The sequence below is a fragment of the Erigeron canadensis genome, chromosome 4 (genome assembly GCF_010389155.1).
Source record: "Erigeron canadensis isolate Cc75 chromosome 4, C_canadensis_v1, whole genome shotgun sequence".
NCBI lineage: Eukaryota > Viridiplantae > Streptophyta > Magnoliopsida > Asterales > Asteraceae > Erigeron > Erigeron canadensis.
This window is the reverse complement of record NC_057764.1, coordinates 21060731-21086295: the sequence shown is the minus strand read 5'-3', so window position 1 is coordinate 21086295 and position 25565 is coordinate 21060731. Positions and strand designations below refer to the sequence as shown.

General features: G+C 32.4%; 3 protein-coding genes across 4 annotated transcripts; 1 reads left to right on the top strand and 2 right to left on the bottom strand.

The window, feature by feature from the left end:
* Positions 1–3861, bottom strand: LOC122595590 (pyruvate decarboxylase 1). 2 transcript variants are annotated; one of them, XM_043767982.1, is made up of 8 exons: positions 3580–3857; positions 3251–3486; positions 2267–2430; positions 1620–2181; positions 1454–1542; positions 894–1011; positions 512–700; positions 1–411 (listed from the first exon to the last, which is right to left on the bottom strand). In XM_043767982.1, exons 1-8 carry the CDS (start codon positions 3662–3664, stop codon positions 241–243), a joined length of 1614 nt encoding a protein of 537 aa, XP_043623917.1. In that variant the 5' UTR covers positions 3665–3857; the 3' UTR covers positions 1–240. The 2 variants fall into 2 exon arrangements, with proteins under 2 accessions (XP_043623917.1, XP_043623916.1); XM_043767981.1 differs by having other exon boundaries at positions 3251–3861.
* Positions 3862–5688: 1827 nt separating this feature from the next.
* LOC122597135 lies at positions 5689–6864 on the top strand. The gene has a single exon (XM_043769768.1). It carries the CDS (start codon positions 5689–5691, stop codon positions 6862–6864), a length of 1176 nt encoding a protein of 391 aa, XP_043625703.1.
* A 4298-nt stretch (positions 6865–11162) lies between these two features.
* LOC122597134 (NAC domain-containing protein 2-like) lies at positions 11163–18741 on the bottom strand. The gene is made up of 5 exons (XM_043769767.1): positions 18537–18741; positions 18058–18350; positions 17676–17962; positions 11783–11847; positions 11163–11404 (listed from the first exon to the last, which is right to left on the bottom strand). The coding sequence occupies exons 1-5, from the start codon at positions 18739–18741 to the stop codon at positions 11163–11165; spliced, it is 1092 nt and encodes a 363-aa protein (XP_043625702.1).
* Positions 18742–25565: the final 6824 nt, after the last annotated feature.

Below are 25565 nucleotides of genomic sequence, written 5' to 3'. Positions count from 1 at the left end.
TATTGTCGAAAGCTAAAGATTGTCATACCAAGGACGTTTTATATCTCAAATTTACAAACGCTAACAATGTAAAAAAGAACGTAGTACATTATGATGATGTACAAATTAAGACAACATTTTATTACTACACTTCATTAAAGCGACTAACGACAGAGATCTTTATAACTGCTCATAGAGTCATACATAGACTTGAAAACCGAGTGGTCCAACTTCAAACCTGAGGATCTTAGATTTGTTCGACTATTGTGGGTTTGGAGGGCGGCCATTAGCAGCAGAGACTCGTGAACCCCATTCCAGTAGCTCTTTGCTTGTGTCATCTTTGTGCACAAATACTTCTATAAAGCACAGTGAATCTTTTTGTGGCCCTGTTGCTGTTTCAATGGCTTCTACCAGCTCCTCCTCCGTTTTAACCTATTTACCAGCAATTACAAACAACCCTTTTATTGTAAGTTTTTGAATGCTTTATTAAAACAATCTTTAGAAGAAGCTTGACCATTAATTAACATCTAACCTTGGAAGTCCAGCATTTCCCTTCACCATTGTGGATAGCATTAACAAGACCCGTATAGTCCCAATTCTTGATCACATTATAAGGCCCGTCATGGATTTCTACTTCTATAGTATAACCCCCATTGTTGATTAGGAATATAATTGTATTTTGTCCACATCGAATCATTGTTGAAATATCTTGTGCTGTCACCTGGTTATAAGAATCGTCACTTGGTCAATCATCAAAATTGCAGCATACATTTTCTATGACATTAATAGTATATTTGCCCAACTGGGCTTGTAAAAGTAGCAATTTTCGGGGGTCGGGGTCATCTGATACTTGTGATTTAAAACAAAACATATTTAGTGTGTTTGATATGGGAAGAGTAAGCCTTGCAACTGACCTGGAAACTACCGTCACCAATACAAGCAATCACACGTTTTTCCTTGGCTGCCTGAGCATACCCAAGAGTCGCACCCACAGACCATCCAATTGATCCATATTGCATTTGGAACTCATAACTACATGAATATTCATGGCATTTGGCATTAGTCATAAAAAAAATCATGGGTCATATAAAAAGAAATTTTTAACTTCAATAGATGCAGTAACTTCAGCCCAATTACTCGATAATGGCTCAACTTAGTTTGTGTTTTACATACAATAAAACATGGAAAAAAGGGAAACAAGTCAAAATGGGTTGATATATGCCCACATTATATTTTTAATATTTTAACCTCGTAACTCATTTCATTCAAAAGATTAGACTGTAAATTAAATTATATAACTATGCTAAATTCACACACTTCGTATGCAAAAAGATCTAAATTTCAGATCATTTGACAAAAACTGTTATATGTCAACCCAACCACGACCCATACCAAACATCACCTATTATTTAGCCCATCCAGCCCAATCATTTTGCTACCTATAAGTTCCATAAAAAACATAACTGATGCTTACCTGCAGTTTTCAGGAAGACGTAGCTTTTGACAATTGAACCACGAATCACCTGTCTCAGCAATTACTGCAGTTTCTCCATTCAACATTTCCTGCTCAAAAAATAAATGTGATCAATGGAGATAACAGAATAAATCATGGAACTTCAACTAATAAGAAGAAATCATACTTGAATGTGCTTGAAGAGAATATTGACCCTAAGAGGTTCATCTTTCTCATATTTCAGAGGCATACCACTCGGCACAAAGATCCGTTGATAGTTCTCCAATGCTGTGCTGTTCTTCTTTATTTTCTTAGCCAATGCACTCAAGAAATCTGCCATAAACACCCAACCCAAAGAAGGACCATCTCCAATTGTGACACGATTAGGCTGCACAATGATTGATTTCTCTTTCTTTATCAACAAAGAGTAACCAACCGAGCTATAATCATTAAAAATTGGTCCCACAAAAATATACACATCGGCGGATTCTACTATCTCCCCAACAAAGCTGGAGCTAACCGCACCCCAATACGTGCCAATAAAGTGAGGGTGGTGTTCAGGTACCAGTCCCTTGGCTGCTGGCATTATAGTTATTGGATATCCTGATGCATCTGCAAACTCCATAAAAGCTTTTTGAGCCTTTGCAACCCTCAGTTTGCTGCCTGCTACAATTACCGGTTTCACTGCTTTGTTTAATAACTTTGCAGTTGCATCCACTGCTTCTTCTAGTCCCAATGGATTGCTTAATCTGCATTATGAATATTAAATATCTAAAAAATAAAGAATAAGAATCTGTAATGAAACTTATATAAATGACAGATTGTAAGACTCACATTGGTGGAAGAAAGAACGGTACTGGTTCTCTAGCAAATGTAGGATGAGGAATGGCAGGCAAATTACAACTTATACTGATATAAACTGGCTTGCTTTCTTTTAAAGCGGTTGAGATTGCAGTGTCAATCTGCTCGTGTGCATCTTCTAAGTTGTTAATCACGGCCTGTTTAGTTTGTCACAAATATATCAATAACATGTACCCATGTAATTTTTTTTTGCCCCAACAGATCAAATCATGCCATACATAAGCAACCTATAAAAGATCTTGTATCATACTAGTTCATTATATTTAATTAAAACTTTGTTACCAAAAGAATGCATCAAAGGATGCTCTACTACACTCTACAAAACAAGAACATTGCGCTTTTATGTGCAGAGTATCTATGCCACTTTATACGAAACTATATTCCTAACAACATTTGATTTGATATTGGAGTACTAATCAGCATTTCTTAACACTATCTCATCCTTTTAAGTTACTTCCTAATATGAATAATTATAAAAAATGAAAAGGAATTTGTGAACACCCAACAAATAATCAAATATTAATGCCCGAATACCCGGGTTTACCCAATGGAGAAAGACGCACCATAGGGGGCAAACAACAGACGATACTGGGTAGCCAAATCCCCCCGAAAACCAGTCTGCGTTCCGATTTGAACTCGAGACCTATGGTCTCAAAGTCATCTTTTCATTTCCCCATTCCAATAAAGCTAAAGCTCATTGACAGATTTCAATGCTTAAAATTAGCATAGAAAGATCAAGTTTCACCTTAAATTAGATTTTAATCAAATAAACATCAACTTGATATATTATATGGTTTACAAATCACTAAATAAAACCATCTACCTAATATTATTAAAATCCATACACAAATAAACAAATTCACATTCAATCATTAAACTTCTATCTAGTCACTATATCATTTCAACAACACATCAATCAATATTATATATATATAATAAAAGAAAAAGATCACACACCTGAGCACAAGTGACGGTCTGAAAACACTGCAACTCCTGAGAAAAATCCGGCAAACCAATAGTATGATGAAGAATCCTATTAGTCCCATAATCATTAGAATTGGGCCCACCAACAATACATATAACAGGCAAATTCTCACTATACGCGCCACCAATCGCGTTGATCACACTTAACCCACCAACCGTAAACGTGACAACACACGCACCAACACCTTTAGCTCGCGCGTAGCCATCAGCTGCATATCCAGCATTCAGCTCATTACAACACCCAACAAGGTTTAAACCCGGTTCAGAAATCAAGTGATCAAGTAAAGTCAAATTAAAGTCACCAGGAACCGAAAAAACGTCGTTTACGCCTATCTGGACTAAACGGCGAGCCAGGTGACTCCCCAGTGATCCGCATATGGTTTCCATTTTTAGATAACAAATGGGTTGTGTAAATGTTTGGAAATAGAAGAGACCGTGATGAAAGTTTCTAAATTGAGTGAAACTATATATATAGCCAAGGTTTTGTAGTTATTATATGTATATTAATTTTAGTATATGGGATTAATTAGAAACTAGGTGATGGTTTTGGACACTATGGGCTGATTTTGCCAACTACTTTTTGAAGGAGGTTTTTAACTTTTGGAGATAATTGGTTAATTAATGTTGTGGTCAAGATAAGCGTGAATAAGATACCTTGTTGTCATGAGTCATGAGAATTATATAACATGTCGATATAACATGTAAGCCTTTCTATTGGTTTGTTAATACTTTTATTAGCTTTTTACATTATATAATATAAATTTAGCTACCTGGTATATGTTTAGTTGTACTGTAAGGTTGTTACTCAGCTGCGGCTCAATCAAATCGAAAGCCTAAAGCAAGATCTTATTAACGGGCTTTTTCGAGTAAGAAAACTATATATTGATATTCTAAATAAAGTTCATTTTTTCAATTTGATTAAGTGCAAAGATTTTAACAAATTTTAAACACTAGTTTGAAATGATAAACCATTCCTAATTGATAGGTTTGTTATTTCATTTAATCTTTTATGTGATGTTTAACCATATAAATATTTTCGCATAACTTAAGCTTTGAAAAACTTGTTCTGTTAAAACAACTGTCACCCAGTTGATAAAATTTAAGTTATCTAATTCTCATTTTTACATAATCGTATGCATAACTAGAAAAATATGAGGTCTTCGAGTATTTGGGGCTTAAATCCCTTGTTTCACTTGCTTTACCCTTGAGCCACTACTGTTGTTACTAATAGTGGCGGTATCACTTCGTCGTAAATATCTCATCACTTTTATATCATTTTATATTTTTATTAATTAAACTATAAAACATATCTTCATAGAAATAACATCATATCTATTTATCTCGAATTTGGATCTAACAAATGTGCTCATTTTTCATATTTGGAAAAGATCCGAACAAGAAGAAGAAGAAAAAAAAAATTCCGACATTGTTTTCATCACTCGTCAGTTAGATATGAGCAAGAACAAAAATAAAATAGTCATATCAGAAGGATGACTCGCAAAGCTCATTATTTTAACTCGTCGCTTAACTAACAATGAAACCGATGGAAGCGTGGCAATGGTGTCGTTATGTGACGCTTGTCAACGAGAACCCTTAAGAAAGCCATTTAAGAAACGAAATGTAACCTTAAAAAAATTACTAGTACGTAAATCAATTTCATTGTTTGACATAAAAAAATTAAATTATTTTTCTTTTAGGGATTAGTGATCACAAGACATCTGTTTAACTTTGATTCGACATTGATTGTGTGTAACCAAAAAAAAAAAAAATTGTATTGAAATATAGGGCTTGAAAATCGATATTGGATATTGATTGTGTGTTTAACTTTAACTTTGATTCGATTTTTTTAAGAAGAAAATTAATTCCTAGAATTTTGAAATTTTTGAAAAGAAAAAAATCCTTTTAGTTGGTCGGATTTTGGAAAGCCCACTTTCAACAACTCTTTTACTAAACCTACATATGGGCCTTAGCCCTTGCCCCTAAAAAGTCCCCAATGGTTCGTTCTCGCGCTCGTTCGGCTCACAGGGATGAGTCCACACCGTTGGGTGGGACTCGTTCCCCTCTCGTTCGGGTCGTTCGTCCGGCACGTTCGTTCCTCCAGGGACTAGTCTCGCCTCTATTTTTTTTTTTTTTTAAATGTTAACGGCTATAAATTCAAAGAAAGAAGACAAACATAAGTTTCATCTTTTGGCAATTTTAGCCCCTAAACGGTTATATGGTTCAAAACAGGTTCAAAAAAGTTACAACTTTAATCCTTAACGGCTAGTTTTTCAAAATGGCTATATATACACTTCATCTGAACCACCATTTCACACCACTCTTGCATATATTCAGCTATATTATACCAAAACACACTTTCGTATACATAAATCATCATGAACAACCAGTTTCATTCAAGTTTATCAACGTACATGAGACCCGATTTGTTTCCTACTGGAGACGATAATGAAGAGCTTTTTGGTATGATGGCCGAATGTGTTGATTTGCTTGAACAAGGTGAATCATCAAGACCATACATACCCCGTAGCGTCGTTGAAAGAGATCGATATGGTGCTAACGAGCGCCTAATGGCAGCTTACTTTAACGAAAACCCAAAGTATTCGTTGAAGAGCTTTAGGCGACGATTTCGTATGTCTAAACCTATGTTCATGCGCATTGTCAACGACATAATATCATATCCATCTCGCAATCCAGGTGTTGTGCCTTTGCATTTTAAAAAAATGCAAGACAAGCAGCTTGATGCTAGGGGAAAGCCTGGTTTCAGCACCATCCAAAAGTGTGTATGCGTCATACGTCAATTGGCGTATGGCTACAATCCCGACTCGCTTGACGAGTATCTACAGATGAGTGAAGAAACATCAAGGTGTTATCTAGACTATTATTGTAAGTGTGTGTTTGAACTTTACAGGGATGAATACTTGCGTAGACCAACACCGGAGGACATACAACGCTTGTACGCTCGACATGAAGAGCTTCATGGCCTTCTAGGCATGCTTGGAAGCATTGATTGCATGCACTGGCCTTGGAAGAACTGCCCCAAGGCATGGCAAGGTCAGTTTACGCGTGGTGATCACGGTCATCCAACCATCATGCTTGAAGCAGTAGCTTCATACGATAGGTGGATCTGGCATGCTTTTTTCGACACAGCTGGTTCGAACAATGATATAAATGTTCTGAACCAGTCGCCTTTATTTAGGGAAATCATTGAAGATCGTGCACCTGATAGCTCGTTCACTGTTAACGGCACCCACTACAAAAAGGGTTACTATCTTGCGGACGACATTTATCCCGGATGGTCGACTTTTGTAAAGGCGTATTCATGCCCTCAAGATGAGAAGCGAAAGAAATTTAAAAAGTTTCAAGAAAGTGCCCGGAAGGATGTCGAGCGTGCCTTTGGAGGGCTTCAAAACTCATGGCACATACTAACCCAACCAGCAAGATCAAAAAGCGTGAATCGGATCACTCGAACAATGTACGCATGTGTTATATTGCATAACATGAAGGTTGAAGACGCGGGGTACGCCATAAGCTCACTCGAGGAAGAAGACGACATTGACCCAATCGTCTTACCGGAGCGTACGTTCTAGGAAAGGATTGCACTTCACCAACGTACCGGCAAGGAGCTTCGAGATCGCACTGTGCATCATGCTTTTCGCCATGATCTTACGGAGCATGTATGGCGCCTCCCGGCTTAATGTGTGTTTTTTATAATAAAGTATTGTTAATGTTTTTATTTTAATGTGTGTTTTCTTTATTTGAAGTATTGTAATGTGTTTTTTTTAATAGATTGTGTAATGTTTTTATTTTTAATGAAATATTTTTTATTTGTGTATGTTTTAGTTTGTTATAATTTTAGAGGGTTAAAAGTGTAAAGTTTGGATAAATTGGTAGAATTAAATAATTAGTGGGTCCAAGACTAATATTAGGTTGATGAGTCTATTAGGTTCATTTTGAAGGATTAATCCTTGGAGTATTTTTTACTGATATGACACTGACAAGGACTAGTCTGGGATGGATTTGTGGCCTCCATTAGAGAGCCTCTTAGCTACAGCCTACAGAGTACAGCCTATAAAACGTGGCAATATATGGTCATCTTTTAGTTAGTGGGTGTCCAGCCAGCCAATATGTCATGACAAGTTGACAACATACATCATTTCATCTCATATTTTTCATTTGAGAATATTGAAAAATGAGAAAATTAAGATGGTCAATTTTAAAATTGTTTGTCCAATTTTAGATATTTACAAAAAAAAAATTACTAACTTGGTCATAATTTTTTTAACACTTAACATTCTTAGTAAAAACAAAAATAACCAGTCAAACAATGACAAATGTCATTAAGTTGATTCCACAATATTGTACTAACTTTAACTTTATGACAAATGTCATTAAGTTGATTCCATAATATTGTACTAGCTTTAACTTTATTATATGTTAGTATAAATATATATTTTATGTAATTTAATCCTTTTTCTATATTTATGTATATTTGTCATAGTTTTGAGACGAAATGGTGAATTATTGATTAATACTTGTTAATATTCCATTTCTCTCTATATATTTTTTCACTTGTTTGTAAAAATTTTGAATTTATTTTACACTTCTACCAAATACATTTCCACAAATGAGCTAGTCCAAAAAATAAATATAAGTAAGATCTTGATCTTATTGTTTGTGATTATACAATAATAGGTTTGAAAAGTTTAAAATATATTTAATAATTCAGTCATTGGGATTAGTTTAACTGGACATTTAATGTCCCTTATGTCTTTCAGCCAAATGTTGGTCACAGGTAAGGCTGACAATTTTGACACGGAACCTGTTAACACGACACGACACGACCTTTTCTTAACAGGTTTCGTGTTTGACCTTAACAGGTTTCGTGTCTTAACAGGTCCGGGCCTGTTAAGACCTGTTAAGATTCGTGTCTTAACAGATCCGGACCTGTTAAGACATGTTAAGATTATACATATATATAAAATACCAAGAATTGATATTATGATTTGATATATGATTTTTATAAGGTAAGATGTTTATGAACTTTTGTAATGTAAGGATTATTGTCGCTATATAATAGTTGGAATTTGTAAGAATTTTTGTATCCTTAAGGTTTTTTTTTTCCAATATTAGTCAAAAATTCTATAATATACATGTTAACAGGTTCCTTAACAGGTCTTCACAGGTGCACCTGTTAATTTTCGTGTCGTGTTTGAAAAAAATGACACGATTAGTTAAAAGGTCGTATTCGTGTTTGACCTTAACAAGTTCGTGTCTTAACAGGTTTCGTGTGACCTGTTATGCCAGCCTTAGTCACAGGTTCAAAACCTTTGAAAGGCATATTGGGACCTCTTTGCCAATGAGGTGGAGCATGGGGGTTTTTTCTAACATTAGCTAATTTCCTTCAGAACATGCCATTGGATTGACTGTGCTGGTGACGTGGTCAATCTCTACCGGACGATGAATAGGCATGCCGCTAAGTCCAATCACCACTGTCGTAAAAAAAATATTTAATAATTCAAAATATCTCAAATTAATCGTAATATGTTTGAAATGAAATATGATTTTTGAATTCATTTTGAACATTTTTTAACCTCTTTTTGTATCATCACAAACAAGAGATATCGTAATTGTAATTTTATCTATTTTTTATATCTATTTTTGGTAGAAAATGAAACCAAAATAAATGAGAGCTTTTACGGATAAATGAAAATATATATCTAATATTCTTATAAAGCATTTTACATTTTTTTTTCAGAAAATATCATTTGAACTACCCAAAATACCCCTATTCTTTATTCACTAATTTAAACATCTTTACCTAATATACCTATAATAACCTTAAATCTCAACCACTCACTTTTTTTCCCTGTTTTCAAATCTCAACCACTTTTTTTTCATCATTTTATTGTTCTAATTCATTCAAAAAAATTTATCTCAAAAACCGTATATCGATAAATTATAAAAATTGTGTAGGTATTCTTAAAATTTCATGCTCTTTTATTAGAGATGTTATTCGATATACTTACGACGAACTTTTAAATCCGAGGGCAAGACATTCGGCTATCATACTCTATGACTTAACCTATCACTCCCACCATCTCACCGCCGCAATACGCGGACACTATCTCTCGTACATGCTAATTAGCACTAACCAATGTGTGAACTTGTTTTGATCAAATGCAATTATTTGTAAAAAATAAAAAATTAAGAAAGTAAGAAACTTCGTAAAAACGAAAAAAGAATACAATAGAACTAACACCAAAATGGACAAAAAACAAAAAAAAAAAATCTGAAAACGAGTTAGACTTGGTCAACTCTCCGGTTGATTTAGCAATATTTGACCTTATTATATGCAAAAATGTATCGTTTAATAATTATATATACAAATGACTCAAGATAAACTTCTATAATGATGTTGTCACCCGGAAATGCACTAACAGTCCTCTAGCTTCTTGTATGTCACATCAGCATCACATCACTCAGGACTTCTCTTAAGACTCTCCCTATTTATAAAGATAACTTCTTGAAACTTATTCGCCACATAATCAATTCTTTTATAATTTTTTTATAGCAAAAACATCATTCAAATATAACAAAAAAAAAACACATTTTATTATTAAACAAACACATTACATTACTTAAAAATAAAAGACAACACATAATTAAAAAAGACAGTACATGATAAAAACATAAAATACATTGAAATGATAAGATTACTCATCATTTATTATTGATATACTTCCTATTCTACGGTAAACGCTTTCGTCGAGTCACTACTTGTCGTATTGGGGACATTTAACTTCCCAAGTGCTTTTGTCTTCCCCACAAATGTCGTGATACAATTCCGCCCAAGTGCATTGGTCACCCAACGTGTGACCGGCCTTAAAAACATCATCGACCACCCTCTTGACCTATTGATCTCCCCTGTAGAAACGAAGAATAGTGTTCTTCATGCTATGAAACATTGCAGCCTAGGGCTTGTATTGCATGTATCTCTTACTCACATAGTCGTTTTTTCTCCTGTAAGTAACCCAAAACCCTAGAGAGTTCAGTTTGATGTAGGTTGTCCTCTTTGCTATCAGTCATGATTTGTGTTTTTATCCCATGTTTGGTCAAATGAGGTCAGTGAACATTCTTTTTTGATGATAAGGACGCCATTTGGTTAAAAAGAATGAGTGAGTTTGTATAAGAATGAAAATTGGAATGGTAATGAAACTAAATTGTGTTCTGGTTCGTATTTATAGACTGACATCCAGGCTAGCCATTCAGGGACTAGAAGTGTAAATGTTTTTGAACTTTTGGCCGTTTGAGAGACTGAAAGTGTAAATATTTTAAATTCGAACTTTTAAGGGACTGAAAGTATAAAAATTTTAAAATTTGAACGTTGGAGGAGCGTCTTGTAGTTTACCTATAAATACTGGCTCATAATCAAATATTTGATCAAAACACAAACTTTTATACATCTAAAATAACTTTTTCATCAAATGTCAGTAACCCAAAACCACCAGTGACTATCGATCAAGTGCAAAATAGTATCATGCCTGATATCCTCGACCACCAATTGTTTAAAGAGGAACTTGTTGTAGTTATGTAAAAACTAAAGGCGAAGAAGTAATGGTGTCGAGAACAAATCGATTATATACAAACCGGGTATTGTACTGATCTTGAGTGTCAATACTTTACTTATTGCAGGGGAAGATCGACAAGATTTAAGTTGCTTTGAAACAACCTGATTCTGCAACTTTAATAAGTTTGTACTGTTTTTAAATTATGAATAAATTTCTGTTCTTTTTAAATTACCATCTAAGCATATTTTATTGAAAGACAATACATAACTCAAAATACTAAAACACACTTAATTAAAATACTAAAACACACTTCATAATTAAAAAGCCACCATAATAAGCTCCCTGAAGTAGTGCTCGAATCTGAAGCCCCTCCCATGCTTCTCCTGGTAAAGCTGATGCGCCATTGCATAAAGCAACTCATAAGAGACAGGCTTCTCTAGTGCATTCAACCTCTTACAGATTGCCTCAAACTTCTTACATTTTTTTCGAATTCTGGTGAAGTGATCTACTAGTTGATGTTTGCTCTGTGGACCTTCAGTAGTGTCCGTGTTGAACATTTCTGTAATGTAATTCCAAGCGTTTTCGCTTAAGCTATTCATTTCACATCTCCAAGACACAGGGTCTGGTCGCCTCAACATCTAACACCTCGACAACAAAAGATCTTTTTGCTTCAATCCACCTTGGTAGAGACATTGTTAAAAATGGAATGGTTTGATGAAGATAAAAATAAGTTAGAACTGGTTTTTTGTTGTTGATTGATTGTTTAAAAATGGTAGGGTTTAAAAGATTAAGTTTTTAAGAAAAATGGGAAACTAGCCGTTGGTTATTCAAATAAAAGAAATTAAGTTTTTTTCTTATTTTGTTCGCATATACCTCCTGGAGCCTACATTCAAGCGTCTTTGATCTTCTCCGGGAGGACTTTTGCTTCAAGACGCACGCCTAGGACTCCCCATGTCCACGGCGTCGAGCGTCCCTGTAGTCTTGGACGCAGCTCCAGGACTCCTATAAGCACCAACCTTAGTAACAAGATTTATGTCCAACTACAACCTACTTAATTCGATGTGTTATATTAATGTATGTAAAACACAAAAACATCTTATTTGGATTATTCGTTTTGATCCAAATGACGACCCATAAACCGAATAACCTAACTCAATTCTTCCAAACCCATTCAAGTTGCGTCAGGGTTATTTGGGTTTGGTTAGTTTCAACACACTTAGTAAGGGGTTGTTTTTAGAGAGAAAAAAGCAGATGTAGCGTTAATGTGACTTGACAAAGAGAGGAGAATGAAGAGATTTACTGCAAACGGCCTAATTGAACAAATAATAAGTAAGAGCAATGTAAAAGATTTTCAAAAGCTTTTTATATTGACACATTAACAATCGACTAACTTGAAGCTATAAAAGACATATATAGTCCAACGGAAATAGTTTTTATAGCTTTTAGCTTTTGCTCAAAGAGTTTAACATCTTCAACCTTTACCTCAAATAAGTCATCATCTCTAAGGTAAATAGTTTTTAAAATCCTTTTTTTTTTTAAACAAAAAAGCTTTTGTTCTTTGGGATGCTTTAAGACTGTTGAAAGTGAGACAACCCTACATAACTGGACACTTTTTTAAGATAGATAAACTAATTTCATATTAAAATAATATTAATGTTTCGCAATAAGACATTTTATTGCGATTTACTTATCTGTAAAATAGAAATTTCACTTCTCACAAGAGTTTATTTCTTTATAAACACATATCCAACTTATTTTTATGTAAATTTGATACATTATCATCATTCAAAAGAGTATAAAAAATTAACATAAGCGATGTATACACTTTGATCTCTGTAAGTTTGCAGAATGTTGTGAACAAAATCTAACTTTAAATAACATAAGATATATGCTCAAGCAAAGGAGGAACAAAACCCAATTCTACCATATATTTGTAAGGGGCATAAATTTTTAATTTTTTAAATTTATATTATATATATAATTTTTAATATGTTATGTACTCGTATTTGATTTCACTTAACTAATTCATACTATGATTTTGTTACAAATATAATTTATTTTCAAAACATTAGTTATAATTTATAAAATAAATTTACTTATATATTTGAATTTGCTAGGAGTTAGAAACATTTTTTCTCCTATATATTCAGCCTAGACACTTTAATTCTTAGGGCAATGGGTTCAAGAATGCAAAAACAAATATAAAATACCTTAAATTTTGTTATCTACTAATAAATTAAAACAGTATTGAGATGTTCTTAAAAGACAGGTGGTTTAACCTTGATCGACACGTGTATTTTATTAAACGAGAGCAAGTACCCGCACGTTGCGGCGGTAAAATGATGGAGTGATAGGTCATAAAGTATGATAGGTCATAGGAGGTTATATGTCATAGAGTGTCATAGCCAAATGCCTTTTAAGAACACTCATATAATTTTAAGAACATCTCAATACACATGTAAAAGATTTTGAAAGAATGACATCTCTAATGAAAGAGCATGAAATTTTAAGAGCACCCATATAATTTTTATAATTTATCGATGTACAGTTTTTGATATAAAAGATTTTGAAAGAATTAGAGGAGTAAAATGATTTATGGAGGAGAGAATTGGGAAAGTTGTATGCATTGAAGTATGGTACATCATGCATTAATATGTGTATATTGTTGAAATTGAACTAGCACGGTACCCGCACGATGCGGCGGTAGTCGTGGCGGCGACAGTTGGTGATGAAGCGATGTTGAGTTGTGTATATAATTGATGTAAATGGTTAATGGACATATTTTAAAACATAAAGGATTGATAGTGTAATTTAATCATTAAGGTTAAGGAAGTAATGAATGTGAAGGTATTTTAAGGAGTGTCAAGTGAAAATATTACATATTTTCAACATTACCAAAAATAAAAAAGGCTATTCTTTTTAGAATATAGTATAGATGTTGAAAGTTGAAAAGTGAATTTGCTTTATAATATAGCATAGATTAACTTTTTTAGTTATATATGGATTCATTTTCTTTATTAAACTTAAAATTAAACTTTAAATCTTTGTAGATAGAAAACACATTTTAACCTTATTTGATTGATCGTTTTCACATTAATAAAATTGTTTGTTTTTCTTTCTCAATTATTCAGTTCCAATTGCTTATATTACTTATAATAATAAGTTATTAACATGAAAACTTAAAAAAAAATTGAGTTTACGATTCAAAATCACAAGGCTATTTGTCATCATCCACTATGATTACAAGTTCCGATCTTGATGTGATTTTAAAAATTTAAGGTAAATCCAAAACTTTAACTAAACATATATTATATTTATCATTACTATTTATTATAATTTAACTTCGATGATCAGTTTACCTTAACCACAATTTATTTCATACTCACGAATCATATATGTGACATATTCGAATTTCTTTATGAAACAATCTATATGGCTACCGTCCATCGTACGGATATTATTTTCGTTAATATAATATAGTATATAATCTTAAATAGTGAGGCTACTAGATTTTAAACCCGTGTCCAACACTGGACACGGGGTTTACGATATTATCAATGTTAGATGTTCATATATTTAGTTCATAAAAGCTTATAATTTTGAACGTATACACTTCTAAGTGTTATACTTTGCAAGTTGTAGTACAATAATCATATGTTCGTCATTGTCATTATTAGCTGAGACATATTGATGGAATTGTTTGTCGTAGTCATTTCACAAGGCACATGCTACAATAATTTTTCTATTATAGAATTTTTGAAACCAGTTATACTCATAACTTGATACTATTATTAAAGATAATTATGAATTAAAATATAAACATATTTGTGATTCTGTACTTGATATTCAAATATATGTATTTGATCATGATGCGGAGTTATAACACGAATAGGTTTACTTTCAATCACATGTCCTATGATAATTAGATAACAATTAGGATTGTTTTCATACTCTTTGATAACAATTAGGATTCATGATTTGAATGACAATTGAAACTTTAAAAAATTAAATATATATTTTTGTAACGTTTTTAAAAAATCTCCTCAAGTTGATGCTAAAAATAAATATAAATTAAGTATTGAGGGCTAAAAAGTGTAAGTTATTGATGAAAAACAAAAAAGTGTAAATTAATGAGATTTTAGATCCGTGTCCAACACTGGACACAGGACTTACAATATTATCAATATTAGATCTTCATACATTTAAGTCATAAAAACTTGTAATTTTGAAGATATACGGTTTCAAGTGTTGTACTTTGCAAGTTATAGTACAATAATTATAGGTTCTTTACCGTCATTATTAGCTAAGACATATTAATGGAATTGTTTGCTAGTACTCCGTAGTTATTACATAAGGCACATGCTAAAAGAATCCTCTAATTTAGGATTTTTTGAAACCAGTTATACTCATAATGTGATATTATTATGAAAGATAATTAAAAATTAAAATATAAATATACTTGTGATCTTATAATTGACATTCAAATATACTTCACTATCATGTATCTATTCTTTTTGTATTAGTTAGCGATATCAAACATTTTTTACAAATATAGGTGGCTCCAAATTTCTATGATAAGAGAATGATCGAATGTCTTTTCATAGTAACTAGTTAAATTACTGCTTTTTGTCGCAAACTCATTACACGACCTTTATAAGATATAAGACCATCCCCATTGGTATAAATAAAGTTTAAGTCGGACGGTCACAAACTTATATTTAATTGTAGAGATTAGCATTTTAAAGTGAAAACAATTTTATAAAAATTGTCATAGTGTGTGTTAAACTTGTGCATTGTATGTAATAAATTTGGTAGATTTGTTTACACTTAAAACCCTAAAATATTAAGAAGTGAAATCTAGAATATTTTCTCCAAATTATCCTAATTTGAAAGGTCAAGTTGGACAACCTAGCTTGAACACTAAAATAAAAACAAATGTCAATTCACATTTGATCATTAAATATTTACTCTTGATTTTAAAATATATATGATGATTGAGAATGTTCCAAAAAATGTATACATTTTATTGTATTAGACTATGTAAAACTTGTATTGTTGTATATGGACTTCAAATTTTTTAGAGGTAGTAATCCCACAAAATATTTAACATGTATTATGATATTATAAAGCATTTTGGATTTTTATTTATAGTACATCTTAAAAAATTAAGCATATTTTTTTCCCCAAAAACCTCTTTGAGCATATTTGTGATTTCCACAAAACCTTTCGCACACTACAACACTAAATTAAAAATTAATACATATTTAGCATATTTTATATTTATCCAAAAATAAATAAAACATAACTTTATTTAAAAATTAATACACATATGATTTTTTTAACATACAAAAGTAATAATAAACAAATATCAAAAGACTATATTAAATAGTTTTAGACTAACAATCTGATTTCATAAATATATCAAATTTTGAGGGACTAAAACTAAAAAAAGCATAATCTTTTTTGCCTTTTCCCAGCCATCTTCCCCTTCATTCTACCTGGAAAACTCTATATATTTATATACATATATGTATGTATATATCGAATCAATCAGCCCCAGAAAAAAAAAAAAAAACTTTCTGAAAAGAAATAAGAAAAGAAAAACAAACATGCTGGCCCACTCCTCCTCCTCGCGCTTCTCGTCTACTCTCATCGATGGATGGAAACGAGTTGATGGATGAGCCAATCGGCGAGCCGCTCCTTATGTCTTCGTGGTCAAAGACCCATCGAAGAGCCATCGACGGCCTCCTTAGGGAGAGGCCTAAGTGGCGGCTTATGTGATTGTCACTTATACTCGGATATATACAATGTATAACATTTGAAAGTTTGTTACACACAACGCGCAAAATTGAAGTTCCATATATACTATGATAATTCATATAGAGTTGTTTACATTTTGAAGTACTAATTAATCCCTATAATATAATATGAGGTTGATTATTGTAAAATAACAAATAAAATAAAATCTTTAAATTTATATAAAGTTTGATTCAATCAATTAAGAATGTAGAATTAATGTCTATCGAAATATCTATTAACATCTCAACTCATGCACCAAACAAAATTTTATATACAAGATATAACTAACATCATCGAATACAATCAACGAACAACTATTTTTTCAAACTAGGAGAAATATATTAGAAATAGCTAGCTACTAGGAATGCGCTAGAAGTCAAAGTATATCCAATTACAAATGTAGAAATATAACAAAAGTGGTGCGGTTAAATGATCATCAGTTGATGAAAAGTCGCCGCCAATAACTGAATGTTGAAGTTCCTCGTCACTACTTGTAAACGCTTGATCAAGAGTAGCCGGCCTAGCTTTCTTGGCAGTGGGTGTTCTGCGGTCCTTGATATGCAGCTTGAACGACTACTGTCGTTGTTGTTGTTGTTGCGGGGATTGAAGTTAATCTTGCTGGATCTTGAATAGACTGCTGCTCATCATCATTCAATTCTCTCATGATAGAACACTTGTCTTCAAAGGATAGACATGGTTGGTTTTCATCATCGAACATCATCCATTCCGGAAACTGATCATCATCATCGTGTTTGTAAGAGTGATTATTATTATTATTATTATTATTATTATTATTATTATTATTATTATTATTATTATTATTATTATTATTATTATTATTATTATTATTATTATTATTATTATTTGCTTCAAGTGATGGTAATTGTTCATCATGTGTTGAGCTTGTTGAAGTTAATAATGGATCTTGAATTTCTTCAGCATGATGAATAGGCAGCGTTGGAAGATTCGATTCTCCCATGATTGAAGCTATGTCTTCAACTGATAAACATAGTTGATCTGAATCCAATAACATTAAGTAGTGATTAGTATTTGCTGCTCCTTCTTCATGATGATGAGTAGGGTGTTCAAGTTCTTGAGTACTACTACTGCTGCCGTGAGATAGTCTTTGTCGTTTAGGTGAAGGCGGTTGATCCTCATCATCATCTGCAGTAGGTGGCTGATTTTGATTTTGTTCTTCATTAATCTCCCCTTGTTGATCATTCTGCTTGGTATTTGAAACTGCTAGAGTCTTATTACAATAATTGTCGGATTTGCTCCCAGGCTTCTTGTATATCTTAGCTATCACCCAATCAGTTAACTGCACATATACACAAAAATAATTAGTACTTGATCACCCAATCAGTTAACTGCACATATACACATATTAATTAATTGTATGTGATACGTACGTACCTTGGTGCCATCTTTGCCTCTTCCAGTAGGGAGATCAGGATCATTGGTGGTATACTCATGCATTAGCCATGAGGTCTTGTTATTGTTTCTGTCAAAGTATGTCAAACTTAGTTTCCTTCCAACATCCACTACTTGTCCATTCACTACCACCCCCGGATCTTTAACCTTTGCATAACGCTGACTCGCGTGCCAATATCCGCGCCCTTTCGTGGTCCTACTAGGGCGTTTCCCTTTTGCATATCTTCGCATTCTTGGTGTCAGAAAGTACCAATTTGCATCACATGGCTTATATGCTGTTATCAATCAAGACACACCAATTAATATATAGTTTAATTAGATATAAAACTTGCAATCAACTACTAACATTCATAATTATTATCAAAAACACGTGCAAGAAATTAAACAATCCATCATGCATGCATGCAAGAAAACGTACGATCAATCAATATATGTTAATAAGTTGTATGTTAATTACTAACCTGCTGCAAGTTCTTCAGGAGTGTGGTCGTAAATATTGACCTTGTGTAGCCGGCACGGAGGGTGTGTTCCTTTTTCAATCTGTGGGATCAAGTAGTAAAGGATGATCTCTGCGTCCGTGGGACAAAAGCGGTATCCGGGTGGTAGACTACCGGCATAATCTCGGTTATTGCATGAAACTGCTACTGGACATAGTTGTCCGTCCATTATTAATTAATTAGCAGTGTTATAAAGTTGATCAAATCGAATTAAAAGTTGACGCTATGCAAGAAGAAGGTTTTAGGTTTTTTGGTTTAGTTGATATGAGAGCTATATCAGGATCGAATTATGGCATATTATTGGCCTTGGCCTGTATATATATATATATGATTTGATTTGATGTAAATGCATGCATGCATGTTAAATCATTTAGTTAGTTTAATTTCATGTATTTTACTCGAATTCAACTTTCCTTTATTTTAATACAATGACGTAATTTTTATTCAATTTGTTAGAGAAAAATGTATCAATAAATGACTGTAATACGAAAGACTGTAATAACTAACTTATCCTAACAAACAATATCCTACATACACGAGCAAGTAATTTTGATTAGATACGTGATCAATTAAATTACATTTGTAAGAGACATAAAGAAATATGACACTTCTACAATTCAATTTAGGTATATTACTCCGTACATTATTTATTGGGAATAACTCATATATATATATATGCTTTTAGTAGCATATATCATACACGCTTCCCTCTCACAAATCATTTAAAAATTATTAAACATTGAGTCATGTGATTGAAATCAATGTTTAAATTTTTAAAAGATTGCGAGAGGAAAACATGTATGATACATGCTACTAGAAGTATATTAGTTATTCCCTATTCCCTTATTTATTACCATAAAATAAGTGGTCACACGCGTGCTTTCTTTTTTCTTTCTAATCTATGAAAATTGAAAATAATGACCATACCAATTATGACTGTGTGAGTACATCACTAGGTTGTATATTATGTAAAAGTAAGGGGGAGGGAGTGGTCACGGGGAAGGGGTTTCCGCTAGCAGGGTCGTGCGTGTACATCGTTGCCGGCGGTTACTCGAAGGAGAGAGACTGAGTTTTTCGGTGAAGAACCCCGATGGGGGAAGAAGGAGAAAGAGTGGAGAGAGAGGAGAGAAGTGAGGAATTGTGTGATTGGTTAAGAAATTTAGTGGGGGACCCATGCTCTTTTTAATTTTTAAAAAAATATATTAAAAATAATTTATTTTTTAACGTCTCTACCTTTTCACTATAAAAAATCAACTTTTTAACACAGCTACTAAATTAATGGAGATCGTTTGTTTAATTAATTTCGGTTTCTTTTTTCTTTTATCTATTTCGGTTTTTTTTTTTCTTTTTAGGAAATGTGTGTTTTTTTAAGTATTGTAATGTTATTTGTTTAACTTTTAATGAATGCTTTATATGGTTTTTGAAATTATATAGGATTAAAAATAAATGGAAAATAAATGATGAGGTGGAGAGTGGGGGAAGTGGGGGAAAGTGGCGCCAGTGATTTGGAGAAGATGGGGGAAGATTGAGGAAAATTCAGGTGTAAAGTTTTTATTAGTTAGTGTTGGGGGAGGATGGTTGACCACTTCCTCTCCCCTAAAATCGAGAAAGTTGGTTGCTAGTTTATTATTGTTATTTTACATTATCTCTAGGAACGTCTTTATACATCATTAAATTGTTATATCATATATTTATAAATCTTTAAAATGCTTACATATTTTTAAAAAAAATTTGTTTTACCCCCAACTATACAAACATTTTTAAATATTCTTGCATCTATATACAAACAAAATAATAGTATTAGAGATAGCCTAAGGACATGCGTCAAAGAATCTTTAATTTTAGACAAGCTTCAATTGCAAAAAATATTCATAGAAAACTAAAGACACCTAAAAACACCTCATTGAAGATAGTTTATAAGCAGATTGCATTATATTAGTTGCTACATATGGAGAGTATATATCACTACCATACTGGTCAAGGCGAACAACTTTATATCCATACAAAGGATTCAATTTCCAGTTCAAATTTCTAATTTAAATCTATATAAATATTTCATTGAAAAGATATAGTAATTTGAATAGATGTAGAAGGTAAACAGGCAACAAGCTGCGTCGTCATACCTTTTTATATAGCGAACTAAAACGTTTAAAATTTAAAAACTACATTCATAGATCGTGTCGTCATAACAGTACTATGAAAAATGGTTTCTTGTCTACTGCAACTACCAAATGCTTTCTTTATATGTAACATATTTAAATGTGGGTTAAAAAGTATTATTGGATTACAGAGTTTTTTTTTTCTATAAATTTGTTAACTATCAGTTAACTGTGTAAAATGTAGATAGACAAATGCCCATTTTTGTAGTAGTGTATATTAGTAGGAATATTATATCTTTATGAAAACATAACTAGGAACTGACCTATTAATATTTATTTAGCTGGCTTACCCTTTTCTTAATGATACGCTATATGAAAAAAAACCCAAACATTATTAAAATTTGATTATGGGCTATTAAACTTATACGTTTAGTTATTAAATGTTATTTAGTGATTAGGATAGATTACATTTGGGATTTTTGCATACATCCCCTTTAAAACTATACTAAATACATATATACCCAATCTATAATTAAATTAACAATTATCCCCATTTTTAGTTTTCTCATCAATAAGACCATTATACCCTTTTCCCTCCATTCAAGATTGAGCTCCAAACATTCCCTCCAAAATAATCCCTCTATATAATCCTTCCATTTAGCTTATTAAGTCGTCTTAAATATATTCTCCTTAAGCTCTCAATCAATAAAGCAATTACTCAAAATTGGTAAAGAGATATTCAATCACGTAAGTAGCTGTCCGATGCATACATGTTCTTTTGTCTTTTATATGATGATTGTAATACTTACTATTTTGTTTCACAGTTTTGTCATATTTTTGTTCGACATTATAGTAACAGTAGTAATATATATTCTTATGTAAAGAAAAATTGAAACCATCTTACCCATATGCCATATTGAATATTATATTAGATTATTTAGGCTTTGTTTGTTTTTTTAATCATTAAGTGACTGACGGAATTAATGAAATGATTGTATTAATAATTAATATCTGTGTGAATTAAGTTAATACAGTTTTATTTTGTTTATTAAGTAAAAAAACAAACGCTTTTCAAAACTTAATTAATTAAATATTTTTGATTAAGTTAGTTTGAATTTATTAAGTTTCAAACAAACACTGGCTAGCTTACTCAAAAATTTATTGTGCTACAAGAATTTATATAAACATTAGTTTTTTTGATGACCCTAATCTGTTTTGACCTGAACCCATGATGACTCGGAAATAGATAGGCATCTAAGACTCCACATAACTAATGATATGTGATATATCATTTTAAAAAAAATTTCAACAAGGTTGCCTGTCTAATAAGATCAAACAATCATTCCCACATATTTAAACCGTTTATGTTACACACTAATCTGAGTTCATCTTTCCTAGTTGAAAGTTACTCTATCTACTAGTTGTATAAGGAAAAAGCATAATAGACAATCATTCCCACATATCTAAACTGTTTATGTTACACACTAATCTAAGTTCATCCTTCCTAATTGAAAGTTACTTTGTTTACTAGTTGTATCAGGAACAAGCATAATGGCACAAACATGTTGCTGAAATTGTGTGAAATATAAAAAGAAGGGATCATCTCTGATCCTTAAATATCCCCGTATACGTACAACTTCTTCAAAATATTTTCACACTAATAAACACCTTACATAGGATTGAAATGACTATGTTCTTTCAAGTTACCATACCAAATTGGCAGACTTTGGTCCTAATAATAATTTAATCAACTTCTATGAGATATTATCTGCATACATAGACCGTCTCAGTTATGGACCGTCTCAGTTATGTCTATGGACCGTCTCAGTTATGTCTGTCAACTACAGTAACCAAGACGGTCCATGAGACGCTCTATGTTCTCCACAGAGAGTGCCACTAGGGCCTAAGCTTTCACCACAAGGATTGATTGATTTTCTTTCCAATCATTTGAACTAGACCAATACCTGGTCGTTGACCGGGTTATGAAATTGACCTAAAAACAACTGATTTGACATACTTAATCAAAACCAATCCACTTAAAAGCATACTTGACTAACCAACTCATCTTACTTATCAACCCGCTAACCTATAATTTAATCAACTTATTTTACTTATCAACCCGCTAACCTTTAACTTGGCCAACTTTGTAAACCCGGGTTGATCACGAGTTGAACTTTTGAACATGAAACTTTTAATGTTTAGAGTTAGATCAGAGAGTGCAACATGTCAGCATAACTGGGTCGTGCTTATATATTATATATTATCGTAATTAAAAAGTCAATATAACAACAAATGGTAATGTAAAAACAATACAAATAAAAATTCAACTTTGTAGTAAAAAAAGGTAATTGGATGGAAATCATCTAATGTATCATTTGGTATCCACTAATCCTCCAGTCAGACTAGTGTCCAGATGATTCTCAGTCACTTAATAATCATTTGATTATCTCAAATTTGACCTCCCCTGTAAAGTGGTGGCTAGTGGCTACTGGACTATTACCCAAAGGTTTTCAACTTTGTAGTATGATACACCTTAAACTCTCTATGTTACACAACCCTCACGGATGCCAGCAGCCAGAAACCGTCACTTACTTTTTAACTTCATGTCCTTCCGATAACATTTAAAAAATATTTGGATGCCATGTATTACACGAGCACACTTCTAATCTATGTAAAAACTCTAACATCTAGTTATTTTTGAATCTATGATTACAAAATTTTGCATGTAATGGGCTCCCTTTGGGGGTACCAGCAGCGGTGTAAGGCGTTTCGAACCCTAAACATACTGCCCGTTTGGATGTCACTGCTCAACTCGATGGAACGACCTTCCCATCCGCCGTTCAAAAAAAAAATCTATCATATTCTTTTTTATAGTATTTTTTTTCTTAGAAATTATAAATTTGGTGTGAGAGTTTATAAGTTTACCATTTACCAAATTAACTAAAATAGAAAACTTCCATGAATTTGAAACTAATCGATCAAAAATGTGAAAATATCAAACATTATTCATCATATATAATTCAAAACTAATCAAATTTTTCCCCCATTGGGTATTTGAAATAGGCATTTCTACTTCGAGTGAGCTCTCTAGCGCGGACACGGTTAAGACAACGTATGCTAGACCTCTCGCTGTCGAATCATGACACGAAATATTCAAGAGAAATTCACCTTTCAAAAAAAATTTTTTTTATCTACTTTAGTGTAAGAATAACTAATTAAAGTATGTTGTTATACATAAACACTCTTATCATTGTAGTATGATTTGTTTTTTTTTTTTAGTGTACTATGTACTTAAATTTTTTTAAGCAATTAGTTAGTATGTTTAATACAATTGAAAAGTTACCATGTTTATATCTTTTGACTTTTATAATTTTAAAAATTTGACTTTGAATTTTAAAGGCCAAGATTTAAAGGATTGTGAATTTTAATGGTTAGGATTAAAAGTTAGCTTTATTTTTTTCTTTATGCTATGGTAGCCATATATATATAAAATATCAATTTATGCTAAGATTTCATCTCTCATCTTAGGGGAGAGTTGCATGACTCATCGTTCATAAGAATAAAGAAATCAGAATGTGAGATGAATGCAAAAAGAGTTTTTCAAGGTGATTGACTTTTAAGTTGGATGACATAGAAATTCTCAATTCTTGTGATGGTTCGACTCAACACGGGGTGATAAAAGATCGTCTCTGCGAAATGTTTCGAAAATATGAATCCGTGTGTAGCCAATTTCATGATGTATTGTTTTAAGGACCCTGAATATGCGTATAAAATTGGAATGAATTTGGAGAAACTTTATTATCCCACAACAAAAGAGGTTACGAACAACACAGGAGTAGAGTATGCTTATTGAATTGGTGGCGTGAATGTTATGTCAACAAATCTTCTTAACATTACAATGAGGTAAAAAACATGGGGAAATGAATGCGGTTGGATGGGTTCTCACGAAGTACCTTTGAGTTCATAAGAAAGTTATTCATTTTCATTTTGAATTAGTTTAATGGCAATAATTAGGATGATTGGTGTAATGGTATGGTGATTAGTGTAATGGCCTTTCTTTATCTTTTTATATGTATTTGCAACATTTATCCTTATTGAACTGCCTTTTTATATGTAATGGCCTTTCTTTATTTTTTTTAAATTTACGAATACATATAAAAAGATAAAGAGGTTATACTAATCACCTTACTATTACACCAATCACCCAAATTATTGTGATTAGATTATTTTAAGATGGGATAAATAACTTTCTTATGAACTTAGATTTTAGTGAAAAACACATCCACCCCCACTTATCTTCCCATGTGTTTTTTTATCTCACAGTATTGTTCAAGAGGATTTGTTAACATAATATTCACACTAACAATTAAATGAGCGTGCCTTTCTCATTGGTTGTTCGTAACCTTTTCTGTTGTTGCATAATAAAGTTTCTCCAAACCTATTCCAACTTTATATGCATATTTATGGTCCTTAAAACGATACATCATGACATTGGCTACACATGAAAACTTGTTCCCTCCGACTTCCAACATCTCGCAGAGACGATCTTTTATTGCCATGTGTTGTGGATCTTCACGGGCATTGAGAATATATATGTCATCGAACTTAAAAAAGTCGACCATTTTAAAAAATTGTTTCTTCATTCTTCTCACGAACCGATTTCTTTATTATTGTGAACGGGGAGTCATGTAACTCCTGCAACCCAATATGACAAATGAAATCCTAGCATAAAACGCTATTCGAGTGAAATCAATCAATTCTTGCGGTGAAAGCTTAAGCCCTAATCATGTTTGTCCCTTATGATTACTTTTGTTTTGTTTCTTGAGTTGTAATATACATATTGGGTAGATATCTTTGAGCTTGTTTAATGAAGTCTTAGTTATATGACTTATTA

Excerpts from the sequence above, each read along its gene's own strand:
- LOC122595590 (XM_043767981.1), bottom strand. The coding sequence starts at position 3,664 with ATGGAAACCATATGCGGATCACTGGGGAGTCACCTGGCTCGCCGTTTA. Across the intron at positions 2,431-3,250 it reads AGACCGTCACTTGTGCTCAG|GCCGTGATTAACAACTTAGA; the intron begins GTGTGTGATCTT and ends CAAACTAAACAG. Across the intron at positions 1,012-1,453 it reads CGTCTTCCTGAAAACTGCAG|TTATGAGTTCCAAATGCAAT; the intron begins GTAAGCATCAGT and ends ATATTCATGTAG.
- LOC122597135 (XM_043769768.1), top strand. The coding sequence starts at position 5,689 with ATGAGACCCGATTTGTTTCCTACTGGAGACGATAATGAAGAGCTTTTT.
- LOC122597134 (XM_043769767.1), bottom strand. The coding sequence starts at position 18,741 with ATGGACGGACAACTATGTCCAGTAGCAGTTTCATGCAATAACCGAGAT. Across the intron at positions 11,848-17,675 it reads AATACTAATCACTACTTAAT|GAGTCCTGGAGCTGCGTCCA; the intron begins GTTATTGGATTC and ends TGGTGCTTATAG. Across the intron at positions 11,405-11,782 it reads GGACATGGGGAGTCCTAGGC|AAATGTTCAACACGGACACT; the intron begins GTGCGTCTTGAA and ends ATTACATTACAG.